Source organism: Podarcis filfolensis, assembly GCF_964270895.1.
Source record: "Podarcis filfolensis genome assembly, chromosome: 8".
Lineage (NCBI taxonomy): Eukaryota > Metazoa > Chordata > Lepidosauria > Squamata > Lacertidae > Podarcis > Podarcis filfolensis.
Window position 1 is genome coordinate 27191368 of NC_139611.1, and position 19749 is coordinate 27211116.

The following is a 19749-nucleotide window of genomic DNA, read 5'->3' on the forward strand; positions in this document are numbered from 1 at the left end:
CAGTCCCAGAAGGAGCAGCTGTTCTGCCTGGGGCTGGTGGGATTTGTGGTCCAAAAGATCTGGAGGCACCAACTTTGGGGAAAGGCTGACCTGGTCTGACCCCGTGGAAAGGAGGAGAAAGTTCCTTCCATTTTGGCAGTTCTGTACAAGAAAGGCTTTGCTGACGTTGTCTCTCCTAGATCATTACTGAAGGATCTCTACCTATCTTGCACACACTGTTTAAAGTCCCTTTCTCTCTCATCTTTATATAGAAAACACCATCCTAAAAAACAAAGAAAGTGAGCTTCATTCTTGGCTGAGTGGGAATTTCAACCCTGGCCTCTCCAAGATTTTAGTCCTCATTTAACCCCCACAACAACCCTGTGAGGTAGTTCAACCCAAGATCACCCAGCGAGCTTCATCGTGGCCAAATGCTCTCCCAGGTCCAGTCTAACACCCTACCGTAAACATAACCATAGCCTCTCAGCCCTCCCGGCTCACAGCTGAAGACGCTCTGAGAGTCAGTGAAGAAAGCCAAACCCGGAAGCCCTGCCCTATATTCTGGGCCAAGTCCTTGCAGTGATGCCTTCGGAATGCAGGGATGCTCTGGTGTGGTGTGTGCAGAATTCAAGTCTTCATTTTTGGTCCTTGGTGGATCCCAGTCCACGTCGCTCAGCTTAGCGTAGAACCACACATTATTATATCTTTTAGTGCCCTAGAATGTCTAGAGGACCACCTCCCCCCACAGGGCATTTTCGAGGCTGCAGCTTCCTCAGCTTATTGACATGGGATCTCTCTGACACTCTCTAGGTGGCCGGCGGCAGTCCCGAAGGCAGCTGAAGAGTGACAGGGACAAGCCCCTTCCACCGTTATTGGCGAGAGTCGGTGGGAACATTGAGGTATGTGTTGGACAACGCTGTTCATGGCGATGTCCCGGTGGACAGAGCTGTTGGCTAGTGGAGCGGACTCTCTAGAGAGATGATGGACCCTCTTTCATTGGAGATTTCCAGACTTTAGATGTCCATCTGCCAGGGATTCTGTAGCTGTGATTTCTGCATTTCGGGTGTGTGTGTGTGCTAGATGACCCCTGGGGTTCCTTTTCCGGTCCTACAATCCCATGCTGCTTTGCCTCTTTGTCCTAGGAATCTGAGAATGCCATCTTCCCCCATATCCTCCTTCTTCTCCACCCTTCCCTGCCTCTCTTTGCAGGTTTTGGGCTTCAACGCCCGCCAGCGGAAAGCATTCTTGAACGCCATCATGCGCTGGGGGATGCCTCCTCAGGATGCCTTCAACTCCCACTGGCTGGTGCGGGACCTCCGGGGGAAAAGCGAGAAGGAGTTCAGGTACTAGGTGTCAGGGAATGGTCTGAAGACAAGGACTAGGGCGTGCATTCTATGGCAGACCAGCTTCTCTCTGATGGAGAGCTGGAGGGGGAAGAATCGCAGAGAAGAGAGAGAGGCAGAAGCTGAACAGCTTAGTGGGGAGTTACCCAGTTATGAGATAATGACGACAGAACCAGAAGGGAGGGGGCAGCTAGCTGACACATCACTTGAGAGCGTAGAGGATTCCCCCCTCCCCTCGGACTCAGAGGTCTGAATGTATCAGAGAGCAAAGGAGCCAGAGGGAGGGAGGAACTTCCCATTGTCGCCCAAAATGCTGCGGAAGCCAGAAGGATGATTAGACTAGGCAACTGCCCTCCTTGCAGAGATATGTGTATTTGTGCTTGCAACATGACGCTGTAATAAAAGGACTATAAATCTATCAACTGCTCGTTAATTCTTATCTGTGAAGTTGCCAAGGGAGGGGAGGACTCTCCACGCCTGGCACTGGGGGTGCCCCACGACTCATTAGATGACCTTGTTGAGGACTGGAATAACCGGCTCTTGGCAGCCATTGATGAGATCGTGCCTAAGCGCCCTGTGCGACCCCGTCAAAACCGGGCACCTTGGAGCGGCGTTTTTGCCTCTGTGGCTCACTCTCCCTGGTGAAGAGCGAGTTCAGGGCGGGGCCGCAAGCGCAACAGGGGAAAGTCCCGTCTCCGAGTTACGATGCCTCAGGCTTCCACCGAGAAAGGCGACGAACCTTCATAGGCTTAAAATGGACACCCCGTCGTGTTTGGACTTAAGACAATACTGAAGTCAAGGGTTACAGATGGGTGAGTCCTGGTTGGTACAGTCTTTTTATGTACGGATCCCACCCGGCGGAGAGCGAAAATGGCGCAGGTCTTAGAATCACAGGCAGCGAGTGAAGGGGAGTAATTACTACTGGCCGAGCTGTGTAAGCACGGAGCGAGGAGAGATATCTTTTCCAACAAGATTTAACGAACCTTTATTTATGGAACGTTATAAAACTGCGTGCCTCAGTTGAGCTTCTACGGTTTGAGATTCAGCGCGGATTTATTGGTGGATTTAGGTCTGGGACTACGTTTGGACTCTGATTTTTGAGACTTTGATTTGAGGTTATTGTTAAAGGTCTGGCGGTCTCTTTAACCGACCCCCAATAGAGACATATAACAGAATTGGGAATCAAGACAAGAAAAACTCTGAGGGGACAGAGATAAGAAGCAACCGCGGACACTCTTGCTAGGACGTCGATTACAAAAAGTCGGTAACCAACTTTTATTAAAGACATTGGAGACACACGAAGAAACTTCATAAGAACTTTATAACCTTAACTTTATAACTTTATAAGAGGGCGGTGCAAAAGACGCTGAAAGACAGATAATTGTCTAAAGCACTCTAATTACCCTCCCCCACTTTAGCCGACCAAAGTGGTTTATTGTTTAGTACTTATTGGTTGCTTCCCCCCCCAAGGTTTCCTCACCCCACCTCCATTTGCTTTTCATTGGTTATAGTTATACCTGACTCTTGACTCCTTCTGCCATCATTACCCCCTCGGTAACCTTACATACCTATTCTATCCTTAACCCACTTCCACCTCCCCCCCGCCTCTCATAATATTAAGAACTGACTCACCTCCTTAATACCCCAAAAAGGAATATTTACTGAGGTACTTGGTTAAGTCCTCAGGGGTCTACACTTACTGTGGTATTTGGTTAAGTTGTTAAGCGTTGGTAAACTTGGAGGGACAATTGGTAGAGGTCTGGGAAAATTATATAGAGACTCCCTAGTGGCACTAGAAGGAACGTTAACCTTTAAATTAATCGGAATATTTAATTGATATAATTATCAGAGATTGTAGGTCAGAATTGGCTTTTGTATCTGGAAGTGTACTGGAACTTTGTCCTTCTTTTGGTCCCTCCTTTGTGTAATTTAGTCCAAGGTCAACTATTGGTTAGCAGCGGAAGGCGATACGCACAACTCCCTGGAGAGAAGGGAAGAAACGTTACAGACCGTAAACCCCGGGCTACATATCTCGGATTACATATCCGGTTTAACTGGTCTAACCAGCTGGGCTAGACGGAAAGGTCCCAAGACGTGGGAGCAAGGAGATTGTGAGCCCCTAAGGGGAGAGAACGCAACACTAGAAGAACATAACAGGGAATTAGGAAAAATGCAGGGGAAGAACGGGAAAAGGGGAGGAGGAGGAACACCAGGTGAAAGAAAAGCATCCAGACAGGAAGAAATCAAAGATTTAGATTACTTGTGGTTAAAAATTAAAGAGGAACTCAAACAGAACGAAAGTCATATAGAAAACAAATTAGAAGAAATGCAAGAGACGATAGATAAGAGAATAGAGGGAGCAATAGGGGAGCTCTCGAATAAAATCCAAGAACTAGCGCTTAAAACTAAGACAGTTGAGGAGACTAACAAAAAAATTCAAAAAGACCTGAGGGAACAGAAAAAGGAGACGGAAAAAGTGAGGGGAGAGATGAGAGAGTTGAATAAGGCACAGGAACAGATTTGGGACAATATCGCGATGACAGAAATGCGACAGAGACAACTACAATTAAAATTTAGAGGAATAGGAGAAGAAACGAGAGAGAACATTAAGGAGAGAATAATTAAGGAACTAGCAAGGTGGTTAGAGATGAATGAAGAGGAAGTCGCTTGTACGATTGAAAATGCCTTCAGGATTAAAATGAGAACATACCAGAACAGGGCTAGCAAACCCCTTGGGGACTGCCTAGTAGTGTTTAACTCAATAGGAATGAGAAATTTGATACTCAAAACGAGTTATCATAAAAAATTAATAATAGGCAGCAGACCAATTATTGTCCTTAAGGAAATTCCGGTCAGACTGTTGCGCAAAAGAGAGGGATATAGACAAATAACAGGCGCCCTGAGAAGAAACAATATACAGTTTAGATGGGAATTTCCCGAAGGGATTGCTTTTTTCTTCAAGGACAAGAGATTTAAACTGACAAGTATATCAGAAGTAGAAAAGTTCCTGAGAAGATACGAGAAAGAGCTTGGTAAGATGGAGGATAGAGTATCAAATAGAAAGGGTGACGGAGATGGAGGGACGCGGGGGGAGGAGAGGGAGGAGGGTAGAGAGGGGGGAGAAGAAGTAGAGGAGGAGGAGGGCGCAGAGGAAGAGGAGGGGACAGAAGAAGCGGAAAAAACAGGGAACTGATAGTTAGATATAAATCGGCGTCCAATTTTAACAATGTCTTTAACCTTTCTATCTTGGAATGTTAACGGTTTGAATGAAAAATCAAAAAGGAATAAAATAGAGAAAGTTTTGAGGAATAAAAAATGTGACGTGGTTTGCTGTCAAGAAACCCATGTAGCTAAAAAACACAAACATATATTGGTCAACAAAAAGTTGGGAATGGAGTTTATTAATTCGGATGTAAATAAAAAAAGAGGGTTGGTGATCTACACCAAAGAGAAATTGGATCCTAAAATAATCTGCAAAGATGAGGAGGGGAGGATTTTGGGGATTCAAATCACCCATCAAGGGGAAAAATTTAATGTTGTAACAATCTATGCCCCTAATACAAACCAAACGGTGTTCTTCAAAAAATTGGAACAAATATTATTAGAATTAGAAAACCATAAACTAATTTTATTAGGAGACTTAAATGGAGTCCCTGAACCCGAGATAGACAGAAGTGAGAAAATAAGGAAACGGAAGCAAGGGAAGCTCCCAAAAACCTTTAATGACCTCCAAGAAAATTTGGATCTGACTGACATTTGGAGGTTTAAAAATCCAACAGGAAGACAATTTACGCACTTTTCGGGGCCACACCAAAGCTGGGGAAGAATAGACCAGATTTGGATCTCCAGCGAGCTTACGATAAGATCAGCGAAGTGCGAAATAGAGCCCAGAACGTTCTCAGACCATAACTCAATTCTCCTGGAAATAAAGTGTAAATCACTAGGACCATATAGATGGAGAATGAACGATTATTTAATGGATCAGGATGAGATTATCGATAAAGCAAAGAGCACCTTAAAAGAATATTTTGACCTGAACCTGAATAGGGAAACTAAAATCAATGTTGTCTGGGACGCAAGTAAAGCAGTACTCAGAGGCTTCCTGATCCAGCAGAATAAACATAGAAAGAATACAAGAGAGGCAAAGAAGGAAGAAATAATTAAACAGCTAAAAAACGTAGAAGGGAAGTTGACAAGGAACCCTGGGGATGAGAAGATCAAACAAACCTATAGATTTCTACAAATCCAACATGAAACATTGTTAAATGAAGAAATAGAATGGGGAATAAAAAAGATGAAACAAAAGTATTTTGAGTCGGCAAACAAAACGGGCAAGCTATTGGCATGGCAACTGAGAAAAAGGAAAAAACAAAGTGTGATTAACAAAATTAAATTGGAAGGCCAAATAATAGAAGACCCCAGTGAAATAAAAGCAAAGTTCCTCCAGTTTTATGAAGTCCTATACAAAGGGAAGGAAGATGAAGATATAAATGAGATAGGGAGGTACCTGGATAGGAATGGAGGGGAACAATTGACAGAGGAGGAAAAGGAATTTCTAAACGATCCAATATCGGTGGAAGAGGTCAGGTATGTAATCAGGAATATGAAATCCGGTAAGGCCCCAGGCCCAGACGGTCTTTCTTCAAAATATTATAAGACACTAGAGGAACAACTAGCCCCGATACTATGTAATGTAAGTAATAATATTCTGCAAGGTGGGGAGCCTCCGGATTCGTGGAGAGAGGCGCATATTACAGTAATACCTAAAGCAGACTCGGACAGACTTGACATAAAAAACTACAGGCCAATATCATTGCTTAATAATGATTATAAGATCTTTGCAGGGATAATGGCGAACAGACTAAAGAAATGTTTGAACAAAATAATAAACAAAGACCAAGCCGGATTCCTGCCCGGAAGGCAACTAAAGGATAATGTGAGACATGTAGTTAATATAATCGAATACTTAGAACTTAGGAATGATGTCCCGGCTGCGTTAATCTTCATAGACGCCGAAAAGGCTTTTGATAATGTTTCGTGGAACTTCCTATTAAAAGCGATGGAAAAGATAGGAATAAGAGGGCCATTCCTAGAGGGCATAAGAGCTATCTACACAGATCAAAGGGCAAAACTGATCATCAATAGCAATCTAACAGATTCGTTTACAATAACAAAAGGCACAAGACAGGGGTGTCCGTTATCCCCCCTGTTATTTATCATGGTCCTGGAGGTTATACTGAATAAAATAAGAGAGACGCCTGAAATAAGAGGGATCAAAATTGGCACAAAAGAATATAAACTAAAGGCATACGCCGACGATTTAATAATCTCAGTAGAAGACCCCTTAAAAGGAATAAATGAAGTTATTGAGTTAATGGAGGATTTTGGAAGACTATCCGGGTTCAAACTAAATAAAACTAAAACCAAGATGCTGGTAAAGAATGTAGATGAGAACTCAAAAAATAAGATCGAAGATGAAACAGGGATAAAGATAACAAAAAAGGTTAAATATTTGGGTATTTGGGTATCCCCAAAAAATATAAACCTAGTGGAGGACAATTATAATAGAATCTGGAGGGAGTGCAAAAAAGATCTAGACAGCTGGAATAGATTACAGCTTTCTTGGGAGGGGAGAATGGCTGCCATTAAAATGAATATTCTTCCAAGAATGATATTCCTATTTCAAAATATCCCGGTAGTCAGAGGTACATCAATGTTTAAGGACTGGCAGAAGACCCTGTCAAGATTTATTTGGCAGGGTAAAAGAGCCAGAATTAAATTTAAGCTGCTCACCGACAAAAGGAAAAGAGGGGGGTTTGCGGTCCCGAATCTACAACTATACTATGAGGCTTCGTGCCTCTGCTGGATTAAAGAATGGGTAGTTTTGGATAACACCGACCTGCTTGACCTGGAGGGCTTTAATGCCAGATTTGGGTGGCACGCGTACCTATGGCACGATAAGGGAAGGGTCCATAGGGGTTTTTCAAACCATATAATAAGAGGGGCGCTGTTAGAAGTATGGAATAGATGCAAGAGGATAATAGAAAAAGACACCCCTTGGTGGCTGTCGCCCATAGATATTTTAGCCAATAAAAAATTAAATATGGAAGGCAAAAGATTGACGTACACAGACCTTCTGATAAGTTCCGATAAAGGTTGGAAATTGAGGCCCTATGAAGAGCTAAAAGATAAATTATCGGGGTGGTTACAATACCATCAAATAGGGGCCCTTTGGAATGAACATAAAAAAGTCGGAATGAGTAAGAATAAATCCAAGTATCAACTGGAAATATTAGATGGGAATACAAAACTCTTAACTAAAATGTATAACCAACTATTAGATTGGGACACCATGGATGAGGAGGTTAAAGAGGTTATGATTAAGTGGGCTATAGATTTGGGATATCCCCTAGAATACGAAAGATGGACAAAACTCTGGAACAAAGACATGAAATTTACAGCTTGTGTCGGACTCCGAGAGAACATAGAAAAGATGATGTACCGTTGGTACATCACCCCAACAAAGCTAGCAAAGATGTATAAAACCGGGGATAAGACCTGCTGGAAATGTAGGAAGAAAGAGGGAGACTTCCACCACATGTGGTGGACATGCGAGGAGGTGAAAAAGTTCTGGGGCGCTGTCTATGAGGAACTAAAAAAGATTTTAAAGTACACCTTCCCAAAAAAGCCTGAGGCATTCCTTCTAGGAATGGTGGGGGCTGAAATCAGGAAAGAAGACCAAACCCTGTTTCAGTATGCAACAGTATCCGCTAGGATACTGTTAGCAAAGAAGTGGAAAACACCTAACATCCCAACAATCAGAGAATGGCAAACCAAGTTAACTGAGTACACTGAACTAGCAATAATGACGCAGAAGATCAGGCAGCAGAAAAATACCAAATTTATTAATGAGTGGAACAAATTTTTTGTATATATGGAGACAACTTTAGGGAATATTAAATTCTCAGTAGGCATAATATAAAAACTGTGAGGTAGTGATAACGGGTATTATAGATACTGCTGAAGATATTGTTGAAATACAGCTCGCGCCGTGGTGGTGGGAAGTCAGAGAATGTTATAGACCTAAGTAATGATCCAGTACTTAGATGGTATGGATTTTGAACTTGGTTCTTTTTTCTTTTCTTCGTTTTGTTTTCTTTTCTGCTGCTTCTATGGATGAAATATTTTGTATGTGCTTTTTTTCTTTTTAACTATTGGAATAACAATAAAGTTTATTAAAAAAAAAAAAAAAAAAAAAAAAAAAAAAACCGGGCACCTTGGTTTACTGAGGAGCTCCGGAAAATGAAGCGGGATCTCAGACGGCTAGAGCGAGTATGGCGAAGGACTCGTGACGGAGCCTCAAGAAAATCTTATAGGACGCTTATGAAAGCCTATGAGATGGCTATGAAAGCTGCTAAGAAATCTTACTTTGCAGCTTCCATTGCATCCGCTAGCTCTCGCCCGGCACAACTTTTTAGAATAATTAGGTCAATAACGTCCTTAGGAGGACAACCAAATTTAAGCACAAATTCGACCCACAGCTGTGAGGCACTCGCGAGCTTTTTTGCGGAGAAAGTCCTGTTGCTCCGCCGTGACCTCCCTGCCAATTTAGATACAGTGACTGAACTGGAGGCCCCTCGACTGACTTCAGGTCCAGTGTTGGACCATTTCGATCGGATACTCCCTACTGATGTGGATAGATTCCTCCAAGTTGGTAGACCCACCACCTGCCTCCTTGATCCGTGCCCGTCTTGGCTGATTAGGGAGTGTCCAGATGTTGCGTGGACCGCCCTGGTTGAAATTATCAATTTGTCCCTTGACACGGGGACATTCCTAGGGGAACTGAAGGAAGCAGTGGTGTGTCCACTCTTTTTTTAAAAAAAAAAATATTTTATTAAGGGTTTTCTTGTTTTACAGTGTAAGTGCACTTAATGCCTCGTATTTTTTTTTTCTTCCATGTAACAATTTTACAAATCTGTTTCATTTGATGAGGCATTAGGGAGAGAAGAAAAAAAAAGAAAAAAGAAGAAAGGGGGTGGAGGGAGGGGAGATGGATGGGGGTGGGGTCGGGTAGCGGTGTTTCTGTTATGCTTAATGTATGTAGAGTTTGGTGTCAGCGTGCTTGTGTTGTTCACTTGTGTTCCTTTGGTGGTGAGAGAGGTTGGGGTTGGCCTAGGGTGTGATTGTTTGTTTGTGATTGGCTGTGGTGATCTTTGTTTTTGTGTGTGAGTGGGGTGGGTGGGTGTTTTGGATCAGGTTAGCCATATTGATTTGTATGGTGTTGGTGGATTATTGTCATTGTCCTGTTGTGCTGTGTATGTGATAAAGGGGAGCCATACCGGGGTGAAGGTGTCTTCTTCTGTTTGTCCCCGTGTCAGTTTCAGTTTATTAGTTAATTTTTCTAGTAGGGCTGTTTCCCATACTATTTGGTACCATTGGTCCATGCTTACTCCTGACAGGTCTCTCCAGTGTCTGGTTATGGTGTTTCTGGCTGCTGAAAGTAGGTGGGTTATGAGTTCTTTGTGGTGTAAATGGGCATTGTTGTCTTGGAAGATGTTTAGTAGGGCCAATTCTGGGGTGACGTCTAATACTTGTTTAGTTATTTTACATATTTCTTGTATGGCTGTTGTCCAGAATAGTTGGATTTTGGGACACTCCCACCACATGTGGAGGTATGTGCCTGTGGAGGTGCACCCTCTCCAGCATTTTGGTGAGGTTCCTGGGTGTATTAGCGCTAGTTTCCTTGGTGTTAGGTACCACCTGTAGGTGAGTTTCAGTGTGAGTTCTTTTCTTTTCGTTGATATGGATTTAAAGGGGGGTTTAGACCACATTCTGGTCCATTGAGTGGGGTTAATCTCATAGCCTATGTCGTTCTCCCATTGTTTTTTGATTGCGTCTAGGGGATTTGCGGGGTTTTGGAGTAGTATTTTGTATATTGCGGATACCGCCCCTTTACCATTTCCCTTTGTTGTTAGGAGGAGGTTTTCAAAGGTTGTCAGGGGTCTAGTTGCTGCTGATTTTACTGTTGGGTTGTTTAAGAGGGCATGTAGTTGGTGTTGTGTTAACCAGGGCATTTGGGTGTCTTCTAGTTTGTCTTGTATTTCTTGTGTTGACAAGGGTTTGTTATTTTTATAAAAGTCTATTAGGCGATATAAGCCTTTGGTTCGCCAGGTTTTTATCTGGAGGTTTTGTGCTGCATGGTGGAATAATGGGTGGTACGCCAGGGGGATTAGTGGGGATGGGGTTGGGGATAGTTTGCCTATTTGTGTTTTCCATGCTTTGAGCATGGTCTGTGTGTACCTGTTAAGTGTTGTGGGAATTTTCTTTAGTTTGTTTGGGAGGAGTGGGTATGTTGTGGTGCAGGTATTTTCAATTGTGTCCCTCTCTAGGTGTACCCATTGTTTTGTCTCATCTTCTAGTATATATGGGATTATATGTCGTATTTGGTTGGCAATGTAATATGCTTCTATGTTGGGGATTCCCCATCCTCCTTCTGAGGTGGGGAGGTGCAGGTATTTGGGGCTTATTCTTGGTTTTTTATGTGAGAAGATGAAAGAGTGTAGTTTTCTCTGCCAACTGCGGAGTTGGGTTGAGGGGATCCAGATTGGGAGGGTTTGGAATAGGTAGGTTAGTTTTGGGAGTGTGATCATTTTGATCATGGCTGTTTTGTCTGAGAGAGTGAAATTCATGTTATTCCATCTCTTTAGGTCTTTGTTAATTTGTCGCCACAGGGGCTTGTAGTTGTGGAGGTACAATTTATTGAGGTTTCTGGTTATTTGTACCCCTAGGTATCTGAACTTGGTGTGGCAGAGTTTTATTTTGGTGACCTTCGTGAGTTCTTTTTGGGTGTGAGGAGGGGTGTTGAAGCACATAGCTTCTGACTTTGTAAAATTTACCTGTAGGCCCGACACCATTGCAAATGTGTTGAGTTCTCTGATTAGGGAGGTTGCTGTGCTTATGGGGTCTGGTGTTGTGACCATTAGGTCATCTGCAAAGAGCCCTAATTTATAGGTTCTGCCTTTTATTTCCACTCCCTTGATGTCTGTGGCTGCTCGGATGCGGATTGCTAAGGGTTCCAGAGCCAGGATAAATAAGAAGGGAGACAGTGGGCATCCTTGTTTCGTGCCTCTTTGGATAGCTATAGTATTAGAATCCATATTGTTAGTTCTGCATTTTGCTGAGGCTTGGGAGTATATTTGTTTGAGGGTTTGTAGGAAGTTGGGGCCAAATTTCATGTTAGTTAGTACTGCTAATATGTATTTCCACTCTAAGCAATCAAAGGCTTTGAGGATGTCTAGGGACATAATTGTCAATGGGAGTTTAGTTGCCTTGCTGTGTTCGATCAGGTTCAGTAGTTTCCTGATGGGGTCTGTTATATTGCGGCCAGGGACAAAGCCAGTCTGGTCTGGGGCTATTAACTTGTGTAGGAAGATTTTTAGGCGGTTGGCCAAGATTGATGTGAATATCTTGTAGTCTTGGTTTATTAATGAGATTGGGCGGTATGATTCTACTTTGAGGCTGTCTTTTAGTGGTTTTGGGATGGAGACTATTTTGGAGTGGGTCCAGGTTTTGGGGATGGGGCCCTCTTTTATGATGTCGTTGAATAGGCGGGTCATGTAGGGCATCAAGGGTTCTTTGAATTTCCTATAGAATTCTGCTGTGAAGCCGTCTGGGCCTGGGGCTTTGTGTGGTTTCAGGTTTTTGAGGACCACTTCTATTTCCTCTGGGGTGATAGGGCTGTCCATGAATTCCTGTTCCTCATCAGTTAGGGTAGGCATGGTCAGTCCTGCTAGAAATGTTCTGATTTCCTTCTCTGGTGGGTTATGGGAGGTGTATAGGTTGGAGTAGAATTCTGCAAATTCTGAGGATATTTCTTCAGGGGAGAATGTTATGTTGCCGTCTTTTTTGGTGATGCAGTGTATTCTTGTTTTGGGTGTGTCCACTCTTAAAGAAAACTTCATTAGATCCCTTAGACCTATCCAATTACCGCCCAGTTTCAAATCTTCCATACCTGGGTAAGGTAATTGAGAGAGCGATTGCTGAACAGCTTGGTAGGTTTCTGGAGGAAACATCGGCATTAGATCCATTTAAGTCCGGTTTCCGTCCTGGTTTTGGGACGGAGACGGCTCTGGTTGCCCTAACAGATGATCTCCGTAGACAACTGGATCGAGGCGGGTCAGGACTGCTGATCCTTTTAGATTTGTCAGCAGCCTTTAACATGGTCGATCATGATCTTCTGGACCACCGCCTCGCAGACATGGGGATACAGGGCATAGCCCGTAACTGGCTGTGCTCTTTTATCTCTGGTCGGGGACAGAGGGTGGCACTAGGGAGGGAAATGTCGTCGCGCCACTCCTTGGTGTGTGGAGTGCCACAGGGCGCAATTCTCTCCCCGATGCTTTTTAACATCTTTATGCGCCCCCTTGCCCAGATTATCTGGAGCTTTGGGCTGGGCTGTCACCAATATGCTGATGACACTCAGCTCTATCTGCTGATGGATGGCCACACCGACTCGGCCCCGAACACACTGACCAGATGCTTGGAAGCTGTGGCTGGATGGTTTCGTGGGAGCCGATTGAAACGAAATCCTTCGAAGACAGAGGTCCTATGGCTAGGTCGGGATGGCATGGGGATGAGGGACCAACTCCTTTCTCTTGCGGGGGCCCAATTAATGCCATTGCCTTTCGTTAAGAGTTTGGGTGTAATCCTTGACGCCTTCCTTTCCATGGAGGCACAAGTTACAGCAACAGCCAAGGCGACATTTTTCCACCTTCGCCGCATCAAGCAGTTGGTCCCTTACCTTTCCCGCCCCGACCTGGCCACAGTGATCCATGCGACGGTCATCTCCAGGCTTGACTACTGTAATTCGCTCTACGCGGGGCTGCCCTTGAAGCTGTCCCAGAAACTCCAGCGGGTACAGAATGCTGCAGCGAGGCTCCTCACGGGGTCTCTGCCATGGGAGCATATTCACCCAGTGCTTTTCAAGCTGCACTGGCTCCTGGTGGAGTACAGGGTCAGATTTAAGGTGCTGCTTTTGACCTTTAAAGCCCTTCACGGCCTAGGACCCTCGTACCTACGGGACCGCCTCTCCTGGTATGCCCCACGGAGAGCCTCAAGGTCCATAAATAACAACACTCTAGTGGTCCCAGGCCCTAAGGAAGTTAGATTGGCCTCAACCAGAGCCAGGGCCTTTTCAACTCTGGCTCCGGTCTGGTGGAACGCCCTGCCTCATGAGACCAGGGCCCTGCAGGATCTGATTTCTTTCCGCAGGGCCTGTAAGACAGCGTTGTTCCGCCTGGCCTTTGGCTTGGAGCCAATTTGATTCCCTCCCTCTCTTTCTTTTTTCTTTTCCTTCTCCTCCTGCGATGAGGCTACATTTTAATATTTTAATGTTCCATTATTTTAATGTTGTATTTTATTTTTGTTTTTAAGTTGTAATCATTCATCTTGTTTTTATTATTGCTTGTAAGCCGCTCTGAGCCCGGCCTTGGCTGGGGAGGGCGGGGTATAAATAAAAAATTATTATTATTATTATTATTATTATTATTATTATTATTATTCTCTCTTCCTGCCCTTGAGACCTGTTTTGGAGTAGTCACCGGGAGCCATGGCAGAGAATGGATGGACTTCTGTGGAGTGGGTTTCCCATGTGCTTTGCTTGATTCCAGCCTTTTCTAGACCAAAGCAGACTTGCGGGATCTGCTTTGTGCTTTTGCTAGGATTCCAGGATCCACCACCTGGAACTCTGGATGGAAGACACTGGGTGTTGGTTTGATTACTGGTTCTAAGCTGAGTCTTTCCACACAGAGATCTATCCCTGCTTAGCTCAAGATGTCTAATTTAAGGGTTGGGGCAGTTGCATCTATTTTGACTTAAGACAATGGAAGCCATTTGCCCTGGCGTCTCCCTCCCTCCTGTTTGTTTCCTCCCCAGGGCCTACGTCTCCCTGTTCATGAGGCACTTGTGCGAACCCGGGGCAGACGGGGCGGAGACCTTCGCTGACGGCGTCCCCCGCGAGGGGTTGTCTCGGCAGCATGTGCTGACCCGAATTGGTGTGATGTCGTTAGTAAGGAAGAAGGTGGGTCAACTCTTCTCTTGAATTATTTCCTCCTAGGCTTGCTCCCGAGAGCTCAGTGAGTTGATGGAAAAGTCATTGTAAGACTGTTTATATGACTTTAGTTGGGTCTGAGAGCCAGTGTGGTGTAGTGGTTAAGAGCGGTAGACTCGTAATCTGGTGAACCGGGTTCGCGTCACACTTCTTTGAAGTCTCTCAGCCCCACTCACCTCACAGAGTGTTAGTTGTGGGGGAGGAAGGGAAAGGAGAATGTTAGCCACTTTGAGACTCCTTAGGGTAGTGATAAAGTGGGATAGCAAATCCAAACTCTTCTTCTTCTTCTTCTTTCGAGTTGACTTCTACATGTTACCCAATGTTGCTTTCATAGCTGATGGGAATTGTGGCCCCAAATGTCTGGAGGGCACCAGGTTGCAGAAAGTGAGATTAATTTAACTGATGTAGCACTGCAGGAATGGTTTTTACCTTCTGTTTAATCAGCTCTTTCCTGTTTTAGGGGTTGTTGTTTTTTGAGGGGGGGAGTTAGTGTGAAATGACCTTTATTTTTGTGTTTGAGTTCTGAGTCATCTTTTTTTTTCTCTTCAAAAATGTTATTGGTTTTTACAATATTATAAACAAACAAACAAACAAACAAACAAACACACAAGACAAACAAAAATAACAACCATAAACCATAGCCTTATTGAAAATTACAGTTATTAACTTTGTTAAATGACTTCCTCGCTTCCCCTTGGTTGAATTTCATTGCATGTCCTTGTAACGGTTTTCCAAATCCCATGAGTTCTGAGTCATCAGTGCTCTGATGATGACATCATTAACCTGAATATCATTGTTTGCATGATGATGCCATTAACTTGAATATCATTGCCTGGATAATGGCATGATTAACCAGAATATCATTGCCTGGATGATGACATCATCAACCTAAATTAGGGCTGCCATACGTCCGGGATATGTCAACAACTTCTATGTCCAGATTTTCATGTTTTGAAATATGGCAATCCTAACCTAAATATCATTGTCTGGGTGATGACATCATTAACCTGAATACCATTTCATTTTATCATAACCTTTTGTTTCTGAAGCTGCTTCTTGTACTCTGTAAGAAACGGCGTTCTTTAAACTTTAAGAAATAAATGGATTGTCTGTGTGTGGGGGTCTAATCCCAAGTTTCTTGCACCTTCCCTCCCCCCCACCCTGCCCATTCCTTGATCCAGGTTCAAGAGTTCGAACCTGTCAACGGGAACTATAGCACTCCTGACCTCATCCCGGAAGGCCTGGAGAGCAAAAAGGGAGGGGAGGTTCTCTCTTCGGACCCAAACACGCCTGTCCCAGCCAGCCCAGCTCATGGGCAGGTGGGGCCCACGTTGCAACCAGGTATGGCTGAAACATCCCCACCTGGAACCCTGGAAAGCCACTGCCAACCCATGTGTAGAAAAAACGGGGCTAGACTCAACATCAGGCAGCTGCTGGATTGATATACAGTGGTACCTCGGGTTACATACGCTTCAGGTTACAGACTCTGCTAACCCAGAAATAGTACCTTGGGTTAAGAACTTTGCTTCAGGATGAGAACAGAAATCGTGCTCCGGTGGTGTGGCAGCAGCAGGAGGCCCCATTAGCTAAAGTGGTGCTTCCGGTTAAGAATGGTTTCAGGTTAAGAACGGACCTCCGGAATGAATTAAGTACTTAACCCGAGCTTCCACTGTACTGCAAATCGGGGAGTGGAGAAACTTTGATCCTCCAGGTGCTACTGGACTACAGTAAAAACCAGTACAACCCGAAAGTTGTTGAATTTTTCTTTCAGGTTTTTTTTTAGACAAACCCCAAAGTTGTTGAGTGATTTTTCGATTGACTTGCCTAGGATCCAGGGTGTCAATTTCACATTTGGAATCCCGGTAATGTCCGGGAAAATCCAGGCATATGGCAGCCCTACTACAATGCCTATCACCCTTGGCCATTGGCCATACTTGCAGGGGCTGATGGGAGATGAAGTCCAGCACAGCCTGGAGGGCCACTCCAGATACAATGATGGCTAATAGCTGTAGAAACAGAACCACCAGCCTTAATAATTTCCATGCAAAAGCCCAGAAAGCGGATTTGTGTGCAGGATTTTGACAAGCTGCCGGCATTTCATTTGCGGGCCTCGTCTCTTGTTTCAGACAAAGCGGACCCACACCCAGGGATCCCCCAGGAAAAAGATCCACTGGAGCAGAGGGCAAAAAAGCCACGGGAGAGCCAGGTAAGGGCACATCCCCTGAGCTAGGAGGGGCATCCTTGGGGCACAGATGGGGACTTAAGTGCTGCAAGTGGGATGTTGAGATGTTGCAGATGGGTTGTTGGCAGCAGGTTAGTTAAAACAATAATAATATTGAATTTCACCCAGAAAGGGATAACCCAGAATAAACTGGGAAAATATATGGGTTGGCATCAAGAAAATCCTACTAATAATAACAAAGAAGAAAAAAGAAGGGTAGAAAGAGCAGTGGGGCTGATCCACCAGGGCGAATAGGGCACTGACCCACAGACCGCAGTCTACCTTCCAACAGCCCCCATCAGGATCAGACAAATTCATATTGGAAAGAGCTTGGGGTGATGGAAACTCTACTTTATGTTAAGGTGCCGGTGAACAGAGAGAAAACGGAGAAGGACGAGAAGGAGGAAATTGTGGTGGGACAAGCAAAAGCAGGCGAAGAGAGCATTGAAGAGGGCGAGAAGGCAGAGCCTGTCCCCGAGCAGCCAGCAAAAGGTGTGGGGCTGATCAGATGCCGTGGGGAGGTGACAGTGCAAGAGCAATGGGTTTTGGGGGTCGACCGGTACCTCAGAACGACCCATCAAACCGGACCCTGCTCTAGTTCGCTTGATGTCATTTTGTACCTGGAGTAGTGAGCCAGGGTGAGGAACATGGGTTCAAAGCAAATCTTTACTGTCAATGACCAGCACTAAGAAAGAAAGCACGTAGAATTATCTAAATGTGCATAATAGGGTGCAATAAAAAGTAGGGTAAATAAAGCTGCCTCGCATCATAGTGTGCACATCCATAGGATGAGGGGCTATATTATATGACCACACAGCACATAGCTAATCTATGGAACTCACTTCCACTGGAGGCAGTGATGGCCAACAACTTGCATGGTTTTAAAAGCGGAAGATGAGGCTATTATTATATTTGGGACGAGACAGTAAGGCCCCAAAGAGGGCCATATTATCCCCACTGCCCCAGGTGCCCATTCCTGATGCAAAGCTGCATTCCTCTCCTTGTTGGCTGATGCAAGGCTTTGCTTCCTTCCCCTCCTCCCTGCCTACCCCCCACCCTGCCCAGCTCCTGCAGATGAGGCCTCCCAGGAGAATGAAAAGCCAGCCGCAAAGTCGGAATCAAACGCCAGCCCTTGTAAAGGAAGCAGTAAAGAACCCAAGTCAGGTAAGAAGCCCCCTCTTCAGCTTTTACCCAGCTCAGCATGCACAGTCATAAGCAAATGTAACTTTTCCTTTGTTTCTCATATCAAGGGTCTAAAGGGCTGTGTCCTGAGGCTGTCCCTTTGGCCACTACTGCAGATCCTGCTTGGGCTCCTCCCCACCAGCTTCTTGAGGGCCACGAACTTGCTCAATTTCCTCCAAAATCATCATCATCAACAACAACAACATATTATTTATACCCCATGCATCTGCCTGGGCTTCCCCAGCCACTCTGGGCGGCTTCCAACAAAATATTAAAATACAGTAATGCATCAAACATTAAAAGCTTCCCTAAACAGGGCTGCCTTCAGATGCTTTCTAAAAGTCTGGTAGTTGTTGTTCTCTTTGACATCTGGTGGGAGGGCATTCCACAGGGCGGGTGCCACTACCGAGAAGGCCCTCTGCCTGGTTCCCTGTAATTTGGCTTCTAGCAGCGAGGGAGCTGCCAGAATGCCCTTGGCGCTGGACCTCAGTGTCCGGGTAGAACGATGGGGGTTGAGACGCTCCTTCAGATATACTGGACCAAGAAATCCTTGATTTTTCAGGATCGATTTGCTTTCTGTCCTGCGCAAGTGTTCTGAAAGGTTTCTTAAATACCCCACTATTACAACTGCAATGTGGGCAGGCAGAGGTCCCTGCTGCATTTGGGGCCCCTAGATGAGGTTTGCCAGGATAAAAGTCAGGGCATCTTCTTCCAGCTGGGCATGGCTTGAGTGCCAAGCTCACTCTGGAGCGTAGGAGGCAACTTTTAGGGGCCGTGAGGGCTTCAGTCCCCACTATAAAATATTTGAGGGAGACGGGCTCCCACAAAGTTGTTGGGCATACCCATTCAAATGGTGTGTGTGCGTGCACTGTGTCATGTGATTGATTATGTGAGGTGGGACTCACCTGGGCCCCTACAATGTTTTATTCAACTTGGCACCCCTGCTCTGGAGAACCTGCTCCATCACACACTTGAAGGCTGCCAGCTTGGATGGCTTTTGAAGAGGGCTGGTCAAATTCATCGGGGAGAATAAGGCAATCAATGGGAACCAGCCATCTTGGCTACGCTGTGCCTCCAGTGTCAGAGGATGTTTCTGAATCTCAGTTGCTGGAAACCAGTGTGGGGAAGGAGGGGGCTCTTGCACTCAGCTCCTTGTGGTTTCCATTCATGGGCATCTGGTTGGCTACTGTTCTCCGCCCCCAGCGATTAACGAGTCACTTTTGATTAGCAATGAGGGATTACCCTGCATAGAGCCAGCGTTAGGACAGGCAGACTTGATGGATTCCATCCACTTTACTCGGGATATTATTAATTTAGCAGCAACTAGCCATCGTTATATAGAACCCCTGCATGACTCTGGTCTCCCTAAAGATTTCATTTGGTCTGCATTGTTAAGCAATCCCCCTCCAATTCACCCTCTTTTTATGCTTTTCTTTATTGAAAAATAAAACATACATAACGACAAGTGTGCAGAGTAAGACAGAGGAAGAGGAAGAGGAAGAAGAAGAAGAAGAAGAGTACCCACGTAGAAAACAAAACAGAACAAAAAAAAAGTTATTGTAATTAACCGGACCTTAACCTAATACAGCATTTATAAAAATGAATTCCCCCTGGTTGTCACTGTGAGAATGGGGTGCTGGACAGGATGGGCCATTGGCATCACCCATCAGGTCCTTAGTATGTTCTTATGTTTGTGTTCTTGTGATGGGGTGCTCCTGTGTTTTGCTAAGCAGATGATGCCAAGGCAGAAGAAAAGGAGCTGTCAGAAGCTCAGCAGAATGGAGAAAAGGAGGAGGAGGAGGATGGGAAGAAGGATGACAAGAGTGGGATCCGATTCATGTTCAACATCGCTGATGGGGGCTTCACAGGTACACGCGAGCAGGCCCCAACCTCCTGGAAAGCCAGCCTCCCCCTGT

At 45.0% G+C, this 19749-nt stretch overlaps 1 protein-coding gene across 4 annotated transcripts in view; it reads left to right on the forward strand.

The window, feature by feature from the left end:
* Window positions 1-19749, forward strand: part of CHD5 (chromodomain helicase DNA binding protein 5) — a 78664-nt gene that overhangs the window by 46337 nt on the left and 12578 nt on the right. For all 4 annotated transcript variants that reach the window (XM_083628378.1, XM_083628380.1, XM_083628381.1 and 1 more), the window contains 8 exons: window positions 790-878; window positions 1189-1322; window positions 14256-14400; window positions 15612-15771; window positions 16557-16636; window positions 17014-17143; window positions 17717-17815; window positions 19567-19701. In XM_083628378.1, the coding sequence (XP_083484504.1) occupies window positions 790-878; window positions 1189-1322; window positions 14256-14400; window positions 15612-15771; window positions 16557-16636; window positions 17014-17143; window positions 17717-17815; window positions 19567-19701 (972 nt within the window). The remainder of the gene's footprint in view (window positions 1-789; window positions 879-1188; window positions 1323-14255; window positions 14401-15611; window positions 15772-16556; window positions 16637-17013; window positions 17144-17716; window positions 17816-19566; window positions 19702-19749) is intronic.